The 16,919-nt window shown below is 37.0% G+C and overlaps 1 protein-coding gene across 14 annotated transcripts in view; it reads right to left on the reverse strand.

The window, feature by feature from the left end:
• Positions 1 to 16,919, reverse strand: part of GTDC1 (glycosyltransferase like domain containing 1) — a 409,636-nt gene that overhangs the window by 14,681 nt on the left and 378,036 nt on the right. For 11 of the 14 annotated variants that reach the window (XM_054477583.2, XM_054477576.2, XM_054477581.2 and 8 more), the window contains one exon: positions 9,910 to 10,019. The exons of the other annotated variants lie outside the window; for them this stretch is intronic. In XM_054477583.2, coding sequence (XP_054333558.1) covers positions 9,910 to 10,019 — 110 coding nt within the window. The remainder of the gene's footprint in view (positions 1 to 9,909; positions 10,020 to 16,919) is intronic. 14 annotated transcript variants of the gene reach the window in all.

A 16,919-nucleotide genomic window follows, 5' to 3' on the forward strand; every position in this document is an offset into this window, starting at 1 on the left:
GGAATAAAAAGTGTTTTCAATATACCTTTGTAACAAATCTGCACATGTAACCCCCTGAACCTATGATAAAAGTGAAAAAAAAAAATACAGGTAGAAAACAAAGTGTATTGAAAAAGTATAATTATTATGCTTACGGTTTTCATAATACACATTTCAGAAAGCGTCACTAAGTAAAATCCCCTTGGGGGTGGGAATTTTAAGTCTGCATTTTAAAAGCTGAGAAATCTCCAAGGTCCCTTCTAGTTCTGTCTTCTTTGGAATGACTTTATTTTACAGATGAGTCAAGTAAGGCTGAAAGAGGTGACATGGCTAATCAGTGGCAGAGCTGGAACTAGACCCTGAGCCTTATAAATTCCAGGACAGTGTTCATTTCATGGCAGCATATATCTGATGGTTTCCATTTCATAAATGTAACAATTTAGCCAAGGAGAGAGATAGCTGGAAAAACTCACTGGTTGGATCCAGATATTCTGCTTTCTGTCAGAGACTCCTGTTCTGATAGGCATTGCAGGAAACAGGAATATTAAAACAAACAGGCCTTCCCCCATAGTCTTTTATTGGGGAAATGTTATTTTGACCATACCACACTCCAAATCATGACCATATACAACTATAGGAACTCAAAACCAAGTATAGCAACTACATCCTAAGATCTCCCATCAAACCTAAATCTCATATGCATTTACAGGCTTTCAAAATTAAGGTCTGTTTCCAATTTCCTATTTGTCTAGTAATGTCGATCTTTTCCATTAATTAATTTATTTTCCTGTGTCTTTCCCAAGTACACATTTCTCAAACTTCGAGGACAGCTTATGAAAATGACAGAGCATTTTCCCTCAGTGATGTTTTCATATTTATAATTTTTGAGAACAATTTCTTGAGAGATGTTTTGGGAGCTGTATTCCAGAACTCATTATCTTCATGGTCTTCCCTGGTAGGATGGATAAATGATCTTGCCTTAAGAGTTGCAATGAATCTTCTGGTTTCAGTAGAAAAGATTATTCTACTTACAGAAGCTGCAGGAGTAGACTTTAAGTCCAGGGACTGGCATGCCTGGGAGTGATCCTAGAAAAAAGACGGATTCTCACAGGACACATTGAGGAATGAGAGTGAGTTGTTACCAGTTACTTGCAGCTGGTGAATGTTCTGAGCATTTGGGAGGGAAGGGTATCAGCCCAGTTAATAAGCCTTTCCTGAGAAAGGAAAAGATAGCTTCACAGATACTGAAAGGGAACCTCATCCTTGTTAGGGTATCAATAAAAGCTGGGCCAGGGTAGCACTCCCACCTGGAGTGCTGCAGACTCCTCTTCTGTGGGGCTGTTTCAAAAGTTCTACTCTTCACCTACAAAGTGCCTTCCAGTCAGTTATACCATGACCCTATTATGGCAGCCAAGTGACAAGTGATATATATATCACTATGATGCAGTGTGATACATGCTTTGCAACTGATGGAATGAGTATAGATGCCATGAAACAACAGGAAGGAAAGAGAAGAGGAAGGTATAGAGTTGGGATTTTGCCAGGTGGAGAAAGGGTTTGACAGTGTCTACATGGGGAGGAAGAAAGGAATTTAAGCAACAAATAACACAAGACCTAGAGGTGGGTAAGGGCACAGCTGTATTCAGGAAATGGCAAAGATAACTGGAATTCATGAGGAACTAGCCTAGGGTGAGATTTTGAAGAACCTCCCCTGCTATAAAGGAAATTAAGTTCATCCTGCAGAAAACCTGAGACAAACACTTATTATTGTTATACTATTATGATTATCTTCTTGGATGTTCTAGGTTTAGACAGAACACTGATAATACCAAGTGGATGTACTCAGTGTCAAGGTATCCAGAGCCTGGGAGACTAATCTGAAGCCTTTGTAGGAGTCAAGGGCCTAGAAGAAAAGGGCAAGAACTGGAAAAGAGGCAACAGAATCAGAATGAGGCATGGGATCAAGAAAGAATAGGATCTTAGTCACCTGTTCACTATGGGACAGTAGAGAAGAGAATGAGGCAAGAACAACTTTTGTCATCTGTTTTTTTCCTTCTTGGAATTATTTCCATGGGATACATTCCCTGTGAAATGTCTGAGTGAAACAAAGGGTAGAGCAATATAGTTCAGGAAAAATAATGTACATCACCATCACCATACATGCAGATGTTGTCCCACAAGTGGGCTAGTCTTAGTTACAAGTCTTTACTTTTATTGTTTTGTTCAATGCAACTGCTCGGTCATAATTTTTTTTGTATTTACATGTATTTCATTACTGGTAAAATTAGAGAGTTTTCCCCCCTAAAATTTGATTTAGTATTTATTTCTTCTGATATTATCACCTCTTTTGTTTATTAGTGTGTGACCTCAGGCAAGTTATTTAACTAAAGCCTTAGTGTCCTCACCCATACACAGGGGAAAGTAATTATACTTATTGAGGGGATTGTTGTGATACAAAATGAGATATCAGAGTAAAAGCCTAGCCCTGGCTTGGTGCAGAGTAAGAATTCAGTAGATTACTGTACTTATAATAATGTGTTGATGCTATTGCAAACCTTTACTTATAAATGTATAATTTGTTGTTTTATCATATAAATGTTATTTATTTTATTCAATTAACTGATTTCACTAAGAAAAAATACTCTGTTTTTGAGCTAGGGTAAGTGTATTAGTAAATTGTGTTATCATAAGTTTGTTGGCTCTTAAATGTATATACAAGTTGTATTTCTGCTTCTCCATTTCTGCCTAGTTTTTTTTTTTTTTTACTTTCATATTTTAAATCTGTATGGTACTCTTTGAAAAGGTCTCACTTCATACATGTTCTGAATTTGGTAGGACATGTTTTCCTTCATGATTCCTTTGCTAGTTTGCCCTTTCATTTATTTATTTTGTTCAGATTTTAGAACCACTTTGTGAGGATATGTAAAGTAATATTCTGGCACCCTAATTGGAGCCTTGTTAAATTCATAAATTATCTTAAGAGATACCATCATTTCTATTTAGCATGTATTCTTTTTCTGTCAGGAGCTTATATGCCTACCTTTAATTGAATCTTCCTTACTTTTCCAATTATGTTTTGTTGTTTTCTTTATTTCAGCAAAGGACTGGGAGACAGAAGCCTTCAGTTTGAATTTCAGATTCTTGAAAACTAACTTTCTCAATCATGTTCTTGGGAAAGTAACTATGTGTTCATTTCTAAGAATCATGTGAAGGTGGCTCTGTCTACTGAGAATCTACTTCAAATCCATGCTACTAAAATGGAGCTAATATGCGTCATTTCCTCAGCTATAATTTGAGGAGGTTAATAATTGTTAAATCACTAGACTGCTATAAGGTTTGCCCATAAACATTGTAAATAATGTATTCAAAATTATTAAAATGTTACAATATAGACAAGAGTGTGATATAATAAAATGTAATTATATAAACATTTTTGTTTTCTAATGAGCCAGTAAGATTCCAGAGGGGAGGAACCATGTCTTCATCTCTTGGTATCCACAATACTTTACATGGTGCTAGACCATAACAGGAACTCAGTAAGTAATTATATGTTAGGGAATGAATAATGATAAAAAATTATAAGGAAAAGGAATAGGTTTAGGGAATGGTATGGTCTGGAGAAAAATGAGTTTATTCAATCTTACTAGTACATTAACCTCATCTCAATGTATTTATTTTTTGTTGTTTTTTTGAGACAACAAGGTCTCTCTCTGCCACTGTGCCTGGCCTTATCTTCTTATAATTCAACATTTATCAATACATTAGTAGCTTTCCTTTTCCTAGGCTCTCCTTGTGACAAAATTTTACAACTTTATATTAGTGTGATGTATGTTATTTGTGTCCTAGAACCTTTCTAGTATTTCCCCCTTAGTATAGCTCCTCTGCTGAAAATGAGACAGGAGCTGGGAGCTGAGTGAAGGAGAAGATGGAAGTGGAGGGAAATGTTATATAATTATCTAACATTTGACTCCAGAGCCAAGAACCAGAAATATGCCAAGATCATAGTAATAACCATTGTCATACCAGATACTAACCAGAAGCTTTCCATATACTGTTCTTAACCTCAAATTAAAGGTGAAACAGAGAGACTTCTGTCTGCCAAAACCATAGTTCAGGTTTTTGGTTTCCTTGTAACCTTTCTGGCTGCCCTAATGTCTAAAGCTAAAACTCCTTTTTCCACCATGTCTGCAGCACGGAAAGAAGGCTTGTTTAAGTCTTTGGCAGTTCACAGAAAAGAATATTTTGTTTAGAATTACCATTTGTGGGAAATTATTAAGTACACAAACACATTCCACTTATTTGATATCTTAAGCATTTTGTTCTTTTTTTTTTTTTTTTTTTTTTTTTAAATAATCTCAAGGGCTAACAATGTGACCTTATCATGAGAATTGGCCAAAACTCAAATATTTGCATTGAGGAGCTTCTAGGCTTTTTGTTTCATTTGTAATATGGAGTCTGATGCAGATGCTTTATGTAGCAGAATGACCTTTCCAATTTTCTGAATAAAAACAAAATGAACTTTTAAGGTACAGGATCATTCATGTCTCCTATGGATCCAAAATGCATTAAAAACTCATTCCATGTACAAACTCTGGAGGCAAGTCCATGAGTCCTATAATAAAATCTGCATAGTAGTTTAGATAGCACTTTCCCTCAAATTATCTAATTGTGCTGAAATCCTCATTACAACTCACTGAAGTTGATAGGGCAGGTGATTTTATTATTATTTCCCTTTCCCATCTCCTCCTTTTCATTGCACAGATGGATGAACATGAGTTAACTTAGAAAGCTTCAAGAGACCCAGTCCGAAGCCTGGTTTGCTAAGTTCAATTCCCACAAATCAGTTTCTCAATCTAGGCACTATTGACATTTTAGGTTGGATAATTATTTGCCGTGGGGGCTGTCTGGTGTACCACAGAATGTTTAGCAGCACCTCTGGTCTCTACCTACTAGATGCCAGGAGCACCATCCCATTGCGCAACAGTTGTGACAGCCAAAAATGTCTCCAGACATTGCCAAATGTCCCTGGAGGTGGAGATGGGAATCTCTGGTTGAAAACCACTAAAAGCTTTTCAAAACGCCAAGTCACCTGTAAGTGATAAGTAACTCCATTTCTACAGAGACTACCTCCACTTCATATCTGCTGTGCTTTCCAGGACATAGTTGCTAGATGTGTCATCAGATACCAGCTGGGTTGTTTCCAGCAAGAATATTACAGGCAATGAAATAGTTGTCCCTTATCCACAGGGGATGAATTGCAAGACCTCTATTGCATGCCTGAAACTGTAGGTAGTACTGAACCCTATGTATACTATGTTTTTTTTTCCTATTCATTTCACATGAGCGGCCAGGAATTTCTCACCGTTATCAACTCCTGCTTTCTTACCTGTAAAACAGGGATGATTCTGTGAATTTCCCTGTAGAGCACAGGCTGAGCATTTGCCTTTGAGGTAGACTGATTGGGTAGTTTCAGGAGAATGACTTAACCTCCCCGTGCCTTACTTTTTTCAGCTGTAAATGGTAATTCCAACAGTGCCAATTCACAGGGCTATTGTGAAGACTACATAAGGCAATGCATAAAGGGCTGAGAACAGTGTCTAGCACATGCTATGTGCTCAAGAAATGTCAGTTCTATCATTTTTAAGGAATGTTCTATTAAGTGATGAACAAAGCACTGGAGTGGGACTATAAGTTTCGAATGCCACAGAACATGTCTACTTCATTCACCATTGCATCCTAAATGTCCAACAGTGCCTGGAACAAATAACGTATTTTTAAAAACATTTATTGAAAAAATATAGCAGTGACTAGGGCTGAGGAAAACTGACTCCCAGGTTCTACTCCGAACCCTGCCACTATCTACTGCCCATCTCACCCACTGCGCCCAGCAGTGAGGCCTTGGGAAAGTCACTGATTCTAGATCTCTCATCTCCTGTAAAATGAAGGGATGATGCAAAAGACCTATAAACTGTAGCACTATAAATTATAACTGACACTCTTAATTCTACTATACTTTTTAGGAAAAAGATTACAAAAACTTTGTAACAACATAATTTTTGCTTGAAAACAATCAACAGTATAGAGACTCTACAAAGTTGCTGAGTTATAGTTTTCAAAAGAAATTTAGTGATGATTGTTTGCTTCACCAGAAAGGGCAGTAAAACTTGGCACTAATGCCATCACTCAGTGGTGTGCCACTTTCCCCCCAAGAGTTCTGTAGAGAGGGAAAGAAAACAAAGCTGAAAACAGAGTAATCAATGGTCCTGCAGTGATATATTAAGCCTTTCTTGGTTTTCCAATCCTTCTGGCTTGTATGTGAAAGAGAAATGCTTGACTCACTTATAGGCAATGTAATCAAAGTGACTTAAGCTTTCAGAGTCTGTTTCCCTACCTATAAAATGGGATAGGGTAATACCTACCCTCAATGGGAGTATCATGAGCATTACATAAAACAATCAGGCAAATGGCCAAGAAAGAAGCACACTTTCAATTAATGGAAGTTATTAATAGCATAATAATAATTGCAAGTATTTACAAGAGAACCATATCCCTACAAATGTTAACAGCATTAAGAGTAATTCTTCTGGCTACGTATCACACAGTATATAATTTTTTTTTTTTTTTTTTGAGACAGAGTCTCACTCTGTTGTCCAGGCTGGAGTGCAATGGCATGATCTTGGCTCACTGCAACCTGCGCCTCCCAGGTTCAAGTGATTCTCCAGCCTCAGCCTCCCAGGTAGCTGGGATTACCCGCGTGCACTACCATGCCTGGCAAATTTTTGTATTTTCAGTAGAGATGGGGTTTCACCATGTTGGCCAGGCTGGTCTTGAGCTCCTGACCTCAGGTGATCCACCCACTTTGGCCTCCCAAGGTGCTGGTATTACAGGTGTGAGCCACTGCACCTGGCCAGAAATGCTAATGTAGTACCCTAAGAGACATCAGACAAAGAAATGCATGCCAGCTAGGTAATCCTTTTTGTGGAAGCACTAGATAAGAGATTAGGAATGCTGAATGGTGAGCTGGGAAAAAATTAATGTTTAAAGTTAGAGAAACAGTTGGGTCAGAAAAAAAGAACATGAAAAAGCAGTATAGCTCAGTGGCTAAAGCACTACCTAGCTGAGTGGCCTATTTGTTTCTCCACCTGGGAAAAAATGGAGGTAGCAATACTGAACACGATTGTTATAAAGGATTAGAGAGTTAATATTCATGAACAGCTTAGAACACCTGGAATACAGTAAATGCTATCTAAGAACCTGTTACATAAACTAGAGGGGTGACAATAATGGCTGAAGTGACACAGAATGGCCTATTAGGAAGCCTTTGTTGTAGAGAACAGCAAAGCGGCCTTCTAAAGGCACAACCTGGAAAGCTACCAGCTCTTTCATCCATTCCACATCCGGGCTCCTCCTCTGTGCAAGGTGAAGTGCCATGGCTGTGAAGAGTCAATTCACATTTGAAATGGTAGAGATGAACCAGTGGCTGAGGCAGAAAAAAAATCTCTGTTGATACTAGGAGTAACACAAGCACGTGTATAGACAATATGCTATCCCTTCCTGTGGGCTTCCACAGTACTCCCTGTGTACTTCACAGCATCCCAGTTAGACAGAGATCCCTGAGGGGGAAACTGAGTGCTGTTCACTGTGGAATCCCCCCTCCACAGTGCTCAGTAAGTATGTGTGGAAGCGAAGACAAAGTGAGCAATAATTACTCACCTGTAATTACTGAGCACTAAGTACTTGGACCCCTCACTGCTCCACACCCTATTTTCAACACTCCATATTGCTCTAAATAACTCAAGGTCAATGTGTGGGAGAGGAGAGATGTAATCCCAGAACTTAGGCTTTTGAGTAAAAACTGAGTCTTCTTTGTAGTGGTGGCCTGAAAGTACGCAGTGGTAAAACCAGCTAAGAAGCCTTCTGATGGGGGGGATTTCCTCCAGCATCATTTCTCAGTCCATCCACAAACACCTCAAAGCTGGTACAAACAAAACTGAACTTAAGAGCTTTGCAAATGAGCTGATCTTTTCTTTCCTTCCTTCTCTATAGCCACCCATCTATCAAATTCTCTTCTGTGCTTTCCTTGAGAACATCCCTCTCATACAGCCCTCTCACTAATCTCTCTGCCGGCACCTTACAGGATCACACTGGGATTACTACCAGAGGGTCTTAACTGTGATTCTGTCTACATATCATTGCGAGACACAGCTTCCTAAAATACAGGTTTCATCATATTTCTTTCCTGTTCAAGATCTGGGCTCCCTATACCTTACCTTTACCCAATCTACTTTGGTTATCAAGCTCCTCCATATTTGGGCCCTACCCTACCTGTGTAATGCACATACCAACTTACTTACTAAGGTCTGCATGTAGAATGTCCCGTTCTGTTTAATGACCTCACAGCACTCATCATTGAAGTTTTTCTCTCATTTAATCACATCTTCTAAAATGTTGGCTTCTTGTGCTTTGCCCCTGTTGTTTCCCCTTTTGGAATAACTTAATCCTCTTTTCTGGCTACTCAAGTACCAGCCCTTCAATTAACACTCGAAACCACCTGTGTGGCTTAGATAATGTATAATTATATTACCTTGTGTTTCACCCTCTGTTGCCTATGTGTAGGCACAAGTGTTCCCTTCTCAAAAAAAAAAATTATAAATTTCTTGAGAGCAGGGAGTTTGCATTATTTTTACTTCTTTGTCCAATAAATATTCACTGAGCTCCACCATTGTGTCAAGCACTGCAATGGGCTTTGGGGTACAATGACGAACACGACAGATACAGTCCCTGTCCTCATAGCATTTACATTCCAGTGTGTATGGGCCATCTGTGCTTGTGTGCATATGCGTGAAAGAGATGAAAAAATTTACACATTGATAAAAACTGAGGTAAGTACCATGAAGATGAAGTATGGAGTGCTGAGAAATCATGACAAAGCTTCACAGCGAAAGAAAATGCCCCTGAGCTGAGATCAAAAGCATAAAATAGAAATAAACAGGTAAACGTCCAAAGGTCTCAAGAAGCCTGGTATCTTAGGGAAACTGGGAAAAGGTCAGTATCCACAGCTGCAGAGGGCAGAAGATGAGCCATATGAGACAAGGCTACTGAGATGCAGGCTGGGTGTAGTTCCTGACACTGTACTAGAATCAAGAAGCACTTGCTAAGTGAAAGTAAACTTCAGGTGTTCCTTAGGAGTCATAATGCACAATGGCAAAAGTTATTTCTGAAATATTGTTGCTTGTACATTTGATTTTTCAAATAATGCTGAACACCCAAAGCTTAAAAGACATGAATACTTGTATAACTTGTGTGCTTATGAATCCTCATTTTACTGACCCAAATGTGAACCGTGAGGATGCAGGGTGAAGGAAATGCCTCTTTGAAAAGGCTCCATGTGGCATTAATAAAGAGAGGATCTGCTGCTATCAGCTTCCGATTTTTGTCTTTCTCAAGTTCAATAAACAGGGCATGGACCACTGACAACTATGTCATGGACTATAGTCCATTCCACATTACAAGTTAGATGCCAAAATGCTTTACATAGGCCACCTAACAGATGGTAATATATTGCAGCCAATACCAATGTGAGCAGGATTCAAACCAGTGACCCCAGAGGTGAGAGGTTGTATATCCAATTACAAATTCCCACTTTCCTTAAGTGTTAAGATGCCTAAAGCAATATATTTTATTTACATCAAGATGCATTGTATAAACTATATTTGATCAAAGAGATGACTTCACATTCTCAACTTAAATCAAAGAATGCTTACTTAAGTATTTTTTTAATTGAATCAGACTTTAATGCCATCGTATAATCTTTTGGTTAACAGTGCTCATCTTGATTATTCTAACAAAGGGAAACATGGAAATTAATACTTACATTGTAGAGCTTATGTCATCTATAAAAATACGCATTAGAAAATTCAACAGAGGTACCTGGGACATCTGTGAAGGTTTCTCCAAGTATAGACACGTGGAAATTGAGTCCTAAGTCTTTAAGATGCATTAATACCTTAAAAAAGCTTTCTGGATCTTTATCATGCTCCCTGGAAATAAACACACAAAATATAACTTGTGTTACCTTAGGGCATGTGTTAGGAAAAGTGGTTTCACTTCCTACAGTATCAATTTTTTTCATGGTCTATTGCTGGTTGGGGAGCCTCTGGTATCCAAGTGGAGATTTCTTCCTATAACTTCACACTATAGCATCAGCAGTATTTTCATGTCCACAAACTTGTCTCTTATGATCAGAACCTAGTCCTATTGAAGTTTTAAGGCTCTGCAGCCTTAAAGGAGAAATCTGCCTTTTCACATCTTAAGGCTGGACTACAGAAAGTGTAGTGTATTTACTCTTCCCTAAAATGGTTAATTTTCTACTTAACAAAGGTTAAAAATAAACTTTTTTTTTTTTTTAATGTAAGAAAAGACCAATCTTCAAAGGCTGACTCTCCAATGATCAGGAGAATGTACCAAAGATGCTTTTCATTTCCATAGGTCTGAATACCTTCCTCTCACATTTACTGAGCTTCTTTGTGCCCACAAGGAACGCACAATTTAGGGAGATTAGAGACCCTCTCACTAATCTCTCATTTTAAATAATTGAATGGAGAATTATAAATACATCAAAAGGAGGTAGGTCTGGGTCTATGTCCGCTGAGTATTAACTTAGGAGTGGAGTTATGCCCATATAAAAGAACAGTAATAAAGATAATTCTTTCATTTAGTAGAGGCTTTGGAACACATGGATTATTTTTTGTTTGTTTAGCTTGTCAGTCTTCTTTGTAAATGACAGAATGAGAGGCTAAAGGACACTAACATTTTTAAAAATTCTACAATTAAACAAATCACGTCAAAATGAAATGAGTTTTTTTTAACATCCTAAGGTGTGAATATTTCAGTATTTCTTGCATTTAATTACACTGTTTTAAATTATCTTATTTCAGACAGATGTGGACCAGATGTCTTCAAAATATTTGTTTTTTATTTATAATTCAGAATTTTAGCTTCTTTTTTACATTATGAAAAAATAGTTATATATCAGCAATTGAATTTCTCATTTACTAATTATGTAAAATAAATCTGTAAATTGATCAAACTGCTATATGAAATATGAAAATTACATCATTCAGGAAATCTCATGAAAAATGACATCTGCAACCCTAAATGTGTTAATTCACAATTCAGTCAATATTTTCAGTATCATGAATTAAAACAAATGTATCTTCTAATTAACATTTTAAAACAGCATTTATAATCTTATGAAATTGTAATATCTTATAGAATTAGAGTTCTATAACCATTTAAGTTCTATATCTCTCAGTTTGATTTAGTTCAAATAATAAAGAATGCAATGGTGAAATGTTCATTGCTTTTTAAGATGATGTGTTTTACATACATGTACCATTGGGAAGTTTCTGGATAGCTCTCATAGGTACTACTGCTACGGGCAAGAACAAAGACTCAAAACAGTTTGAATGTAAAGAATATGCCATACGCCATCTTCAACCATAGCAATCAAATAGCTGCCACCTAATCTACACAATATTCTTTTAGTCTGATTCTCTAGGAAGTACTTAGATGAAAAGATTGGAAATAATATAATATATCTTAAAGTGGTAGTATCACCATAGGGAAATCTAGCTATTCAGTTCTCTAAATTTTTCATTTTGAGTTCCAAAATTTTGGCTATGGATACCTAAGAGATCTTATATTTTAAATATGGCTGGATTTTTTTTAATTTTTATTTTTGGTATTAAAGTAAAAGTAGATGAGGTTTGGAGTTGGGAGGAGTTTTAATCGGGTAGAGCTGTAGTTCTTAAGAGATTCCAATGTGAATATTTTCAAAGCAGCAGGCTTTATAAACCTCAGTTCTCAGTGTTTTTATACAAGATAAATGCATTACAATCCTGCTGTATTCTTTAGCTATTTCCTATAGGTGGACAAAAGCTTTCATATTCAATAGTTACTTTGCATAAGAACACAAAAGAGATTTGTGTGAATCCCCTCTTTTTGTTTAAACCGTAATATATGGTCAAATGTAAGGTGAGATTTTTTCATTCCCAAAGTTATCCCTCAGAAAAAGAGGCATTTTATACTAAAGTCCTTATAAAGTCTCTCATAATACCAGGCATTCTCTCAATTATTTTATTTTAAACAAAGTACTGTTTAGGGAACATGGATTAGCCTGAAACAACTGATGAGAGTTTTGGATGGTTTTAGCAATCATTCACTTGATGGGACTGGTAAAAACAGAAGCAAAGGAATTTAATATTGAGTTGGTAATTATTTTAGGAGACATGACCTAACAATTCTAAGTGCTGGATGTTGCTGAAAACAAGTATTTTAAAGATCACTAAAAAAAGTGCTGGATGTTGCTGAAAACAAGTATTTTAAAGATCACTAAAAAAAGTAACAGTTAAGTGGTTACTGGAGATAAGTAGTAAGTGGGTTTTTTTCTTTTTTTATAGTTGGGGAAAAGATTTCCATCATACACAGTTTCACAAAGTCCTGCACCCCAAGCTACTTAGACTCAATTCCAGATGACAGGTGGTGAAAACAAGCCAGCTGCCTGAAGAGGTGCCACCATTATGAACTCAAGAATGCATGGAAGGGGGAATTGGATCAAAACTCCTTCATGAAATTAAGAGTGGGAAAAGAGCAATACTTCTAAAAATTATTACTTACAGTACGCATTTAAAGTATTATTTATGTCTAAATTAGTAAGTTACATATTATAAATATACAAGTTTATTTCATCTATGTCATGCCAACTTTAATATAATCAATTTAGTTGAAAAAAATTTGGGGTTTTCTTTTTAGAAAAATGAGAAATTGCCTAATATTCAATTATTAAAGATGTACACAAATATTTGGCTACAGCCACATATCAAGGCACGGATGATATTCAATGGCAGAGCTCAATATATTTTGTTTAGTAAAGAACTCATTCTAGCTATCTAATGGATCATCCATAGATTTTACCCCAGAGCCTATGACATTAATGAACCCATTTAGCATACTATGTGAATTTGTCTTAAATTCCTTTCTAGGAAATTTAATGTGAAACTCTCATACATATGATTTTAGAATAAAGCATTAAATACATAGAATGTAGGATTTAAAGATAATATACTGAGTGCCTCTTTCTGCTAACAGCTATTAATATTAAACATACGTACAGTAGTATGCCCAATTTGCTACAACCATATTTGTAGATTTATGGGCTCCTAAACACTCTTATTCTCATCCACTGCTGGTAGGAATATAAATTGAAACAATCTTTTAAAGGGTAATTTGATAATGTAAATAATAAGCCTTAAAATATAAATAACTTTTACCCAAGTAGTTGCAATTTAGGAAAGTTATTCTATAAAATAATTAAAGATGTGCATAGAAATTCAGCTAGAGTATGTTCACAGCAGCATTGTTTATAATGGCAACCATCTGTAAATGACCTAATGGAATGATAAGTAAATGTATTTTGACACACATATATGATGCAATACCATGCAGCCATTAAAAAAATGTTGTATAAATATACTTCTTGAAGTAGAAAAATATTCAAGAAATACTGTAAAGTAAAAGAGAGATGACAGAGTGGCATGATTTGTGTGATCTGTTTTTCTAAGACAAATGAATGTGTATGTCTAGGAAAGTTTGGGATAGGTATACCAAAAGTTAATGGAAATTATCTTTAGGGGTTGTTACGTTTCTTTTTTTTTTTTGCATGTTTTCTATTGTTCCTTTAATAAACATTTTTATAGAAATCATTTTAATGCTTTTAAGAAATTATCCATCACTAATATTCCACTATAAAATTACTAGATTTTTTTGCTTAGCCCTGTAACATTTTCAGTATTTACAGCAGCATAATTCCTTCTTTCCTATAATCCCTATACATTTGACAGCTGCCAATCAAGACAACTTAAGTCTTCAAAAAATATTCCAGAAGGTAAGTCAGGGTCCAAGCTTCCCAACAATTTCCATACTCTTGAGTAGGTAAGAATGAAACAGTATGGCTGGGAATTCATTCTTCTGCACCACCACTATGGCAGAAGAGACCAGCGCAGAAATATTTCAAGCTTACTGGAAGCAGTAGATACAGCAAGAACAGCTTTTATTCCCAAATATTATTCAGAACATTTGAAAAGCATAAACTGTTTCCATGTGTTTTTTATTCCTATATCTGTTCTCTCTCTCTGTTGCCTTTCCAGTTTAGTTTCTTAGAGCTAAATTTCTTCTTATTCATCACTTAACATTCATTCAGTAAATATTTATTGAGGATTTCTAAGATCTCCATACTTGTCACTTACACTGAACTGTTATCCTTTCCTATTTTTCCACATAACTATACATACTGAATACAATCTCTTTAGTTTCTTCCCTTGCTTAGGCAGAACACTAGTTCTTTATGAATGCTATAGCGTTCCCAGGAGCATGTCACTCTGGCCTGAGGGCTCCATCAGGAGAGGATAAATGTTACTTGTTTTGTTTACTACTAACGACCCAGTACCTAGCTAAGTAGTGGTAGATAATACTTGTGTTCATCAGTATCCACTCATTCTCTCCTTCTGGGCACACAGAAGACTCCATCTTCGTCTTCTTCCAGTAGTATAAGGACATTGGACTACTTCTGGCCAATGGAGTGATGTATGCCACTTTCAGACAAAAGTATCTAAAAGCAGTTCTGGCTACATCTTTCTCTGCTGTGGTGGACCTTAAGACGTCTTGTGTTAAGAGGATTAATTTTAAAGAGTGATGCAGTCTGGGTTGCCACATGGAGGAGAGTTGCCCTGTAAAGCCACCTAAACATGCAGCAGACTTTGAGTAGGTGAGAAAAATATAGTTTGGTTGGGTTTAAGCAACTGAGATTTGGGGTGGGGGAGTGTCTTCATTACTGCAGCATAATGTGGCCTATCCTAACACATTATCTGTGGCATAAAATTAGCTCCTCTATAAATATTTGTTGAATAAATGAAGGTGTAGGAAAAGCAAGTTACATTTATAGAGCTCCTGTTACATTCCAGATTCCATGTTAAGCACCTGATCATAATCTTACTTAAGCCTCTCAACCAAGTGGTCATACAAATATAACTATTCCTTCAAGATCACACAGAAGAGACTGGGTCTGCATCTGAAATTACATCTAATCACTATGAAGTCATTTTCTTTTAGGCAGTTTTTGACTTTTTTTTTTTTCCTTCCCACATATAATCAGAAGAAAAACAGAGTTGGTGCCTTCAGCCCATAGCAACATTTCCAGATCATTAAATCATAAACATTCTTTAGTTTCTTGTTACTTGAGGTTCAAACTCATCGGATAATGGATGGCAATAAGGATATGGAGAAGCAATAAGGAATTATGGTGTCTCCAAAACAATGGTATCAAATTTCTTCACCTTTCTGATATTCTGCTAACCTTCATCTTTACTTCCCATTATGAAATAGCACTTCATTTCCAAATCCAGTGATGTGTTCCTTATTCAAAAACATGAGGCTTCTATTTACCACCCTGTCCTAGCTGTTAGAATTACCGACTTCTCCACTATGCTTTTGAGGGCCACACACTCTTCGCTCCTTTCTGCATGCCTGACACACAAGGGATCAGCTTTGGTTTCCCTTCATGCCTGCAGCTTCTACTTCCCACATGGTGTGTCATAGTGCTTTGAACGTTAATTCAGACAGTAGTCTCATTAGCCACTGATTTCTCAACTTCTCTGTCTGTTTTGCTCCTGCTCTTGTTTTCTCTCTTTTGGCTACTACCAGTGCTTTCTCTAATCCTACAGGTGCTCCTCACCATCATTTACTTAGAGTTGACAAAGACCAACAACATCCATGTGGCTTTCTGCAAATGTTCACACTGCATTCCACGCTTTAAGTTTGCTTTTTGAGGGAGGGTGGAAAGGACAGTCCAGAAAGAACTGGCTCAGCCTCTGTCTAGCAGTAGGCCGGTAAGACCAGCAGATACATTACATAACCGTGCGCAACCTCAGCTTCTTCATCCTTAAAATGGGGTAACAACAACTACATTTAAAGAGTCTGTGGTGAGGAATGAAGAAATGTCTGGCACCCTAAATACAATACGCTCTCATTCTCTCCATCTTTTGTATTTGTAGTTATTTAATGTTATAAACTTTAATCAATTTATTCCAAGTCTACTCCCGTGAATCCAAAGACATTCAAGATGGTAAGATGTTTTATTTTCATTGCTTCAGGAAAGACATGGGCTGGAGGAGAGGGGGAGGAAGTCTCTTAACCAAAAAAAGGAGCAGTCTTGTTGGTGTTTACAGAAGCTAAAACCCCTTCAAACAGGTACAAATAAGTAGGCAAAACGCTATGAGAGTGTAGCATGCACCCTCCTACACCGTGTCTCCACTCCACTTCCAGACAAGAAACACAAGGGACTGATGGAGACGAGCAGAGGAGAACAGAGCTCTGAGAGTCCCAGAGGCCATGCACTATGCTTCTGGAGAAAGGAGCACGACTCCAGAGAGTGAATGTCTGAGTCTATGTCACTAGGCAGACTGTACTGGAAAGAGCCTCGAGAGATTCCTGAGCCACGGTGGGCATAAAAGCGGAAGTGTGGCTTCTGTGAGTGTCATGGAAGGATCATAGAGCTGTAGGCAGACAGACAGAAGCAAGGGATCCATCAGCAATGGCCCATGAGGAATGGGGACCAGGAAAATGGAAGACAGAGAATTTGAACTGCTTGAGATTTCTATCATCATATTAAAATGGGCCATGATACAAAAATTAAGTTATCAAAAAATTAAATTCTATGTGTATCAGGGTTTCATGCCATCTGCACATTCATATTCTCAATTTTCTTTTTAATAGAAGGAGAGGTGTCTGTCTTTCAAAACTCAAAGTCCACGAGCACTCTAAGATCTTCCATTTTGCTTTTTTCTCATATTCAGTTTCCTTCCTAAAGTCTGTGATCCTACTCT

Source organism: Pongo pygmaeus, chromosome 11 (assembly GCF_028885625.2).
Source record: "Pongo pygmaeus isolate AG05252 chromosome 11, NHGRI_mPonPyg2-v2.0_pri, whole genome shotgun sequence".
In the NCBI taxonomy this organism is placed as follows: domain Eukaryota; kingdom Metazoa; phylum Chordata; class Mammalia; order Primates; family Hominidae; genus Pongo; species Pongo pygmaeus.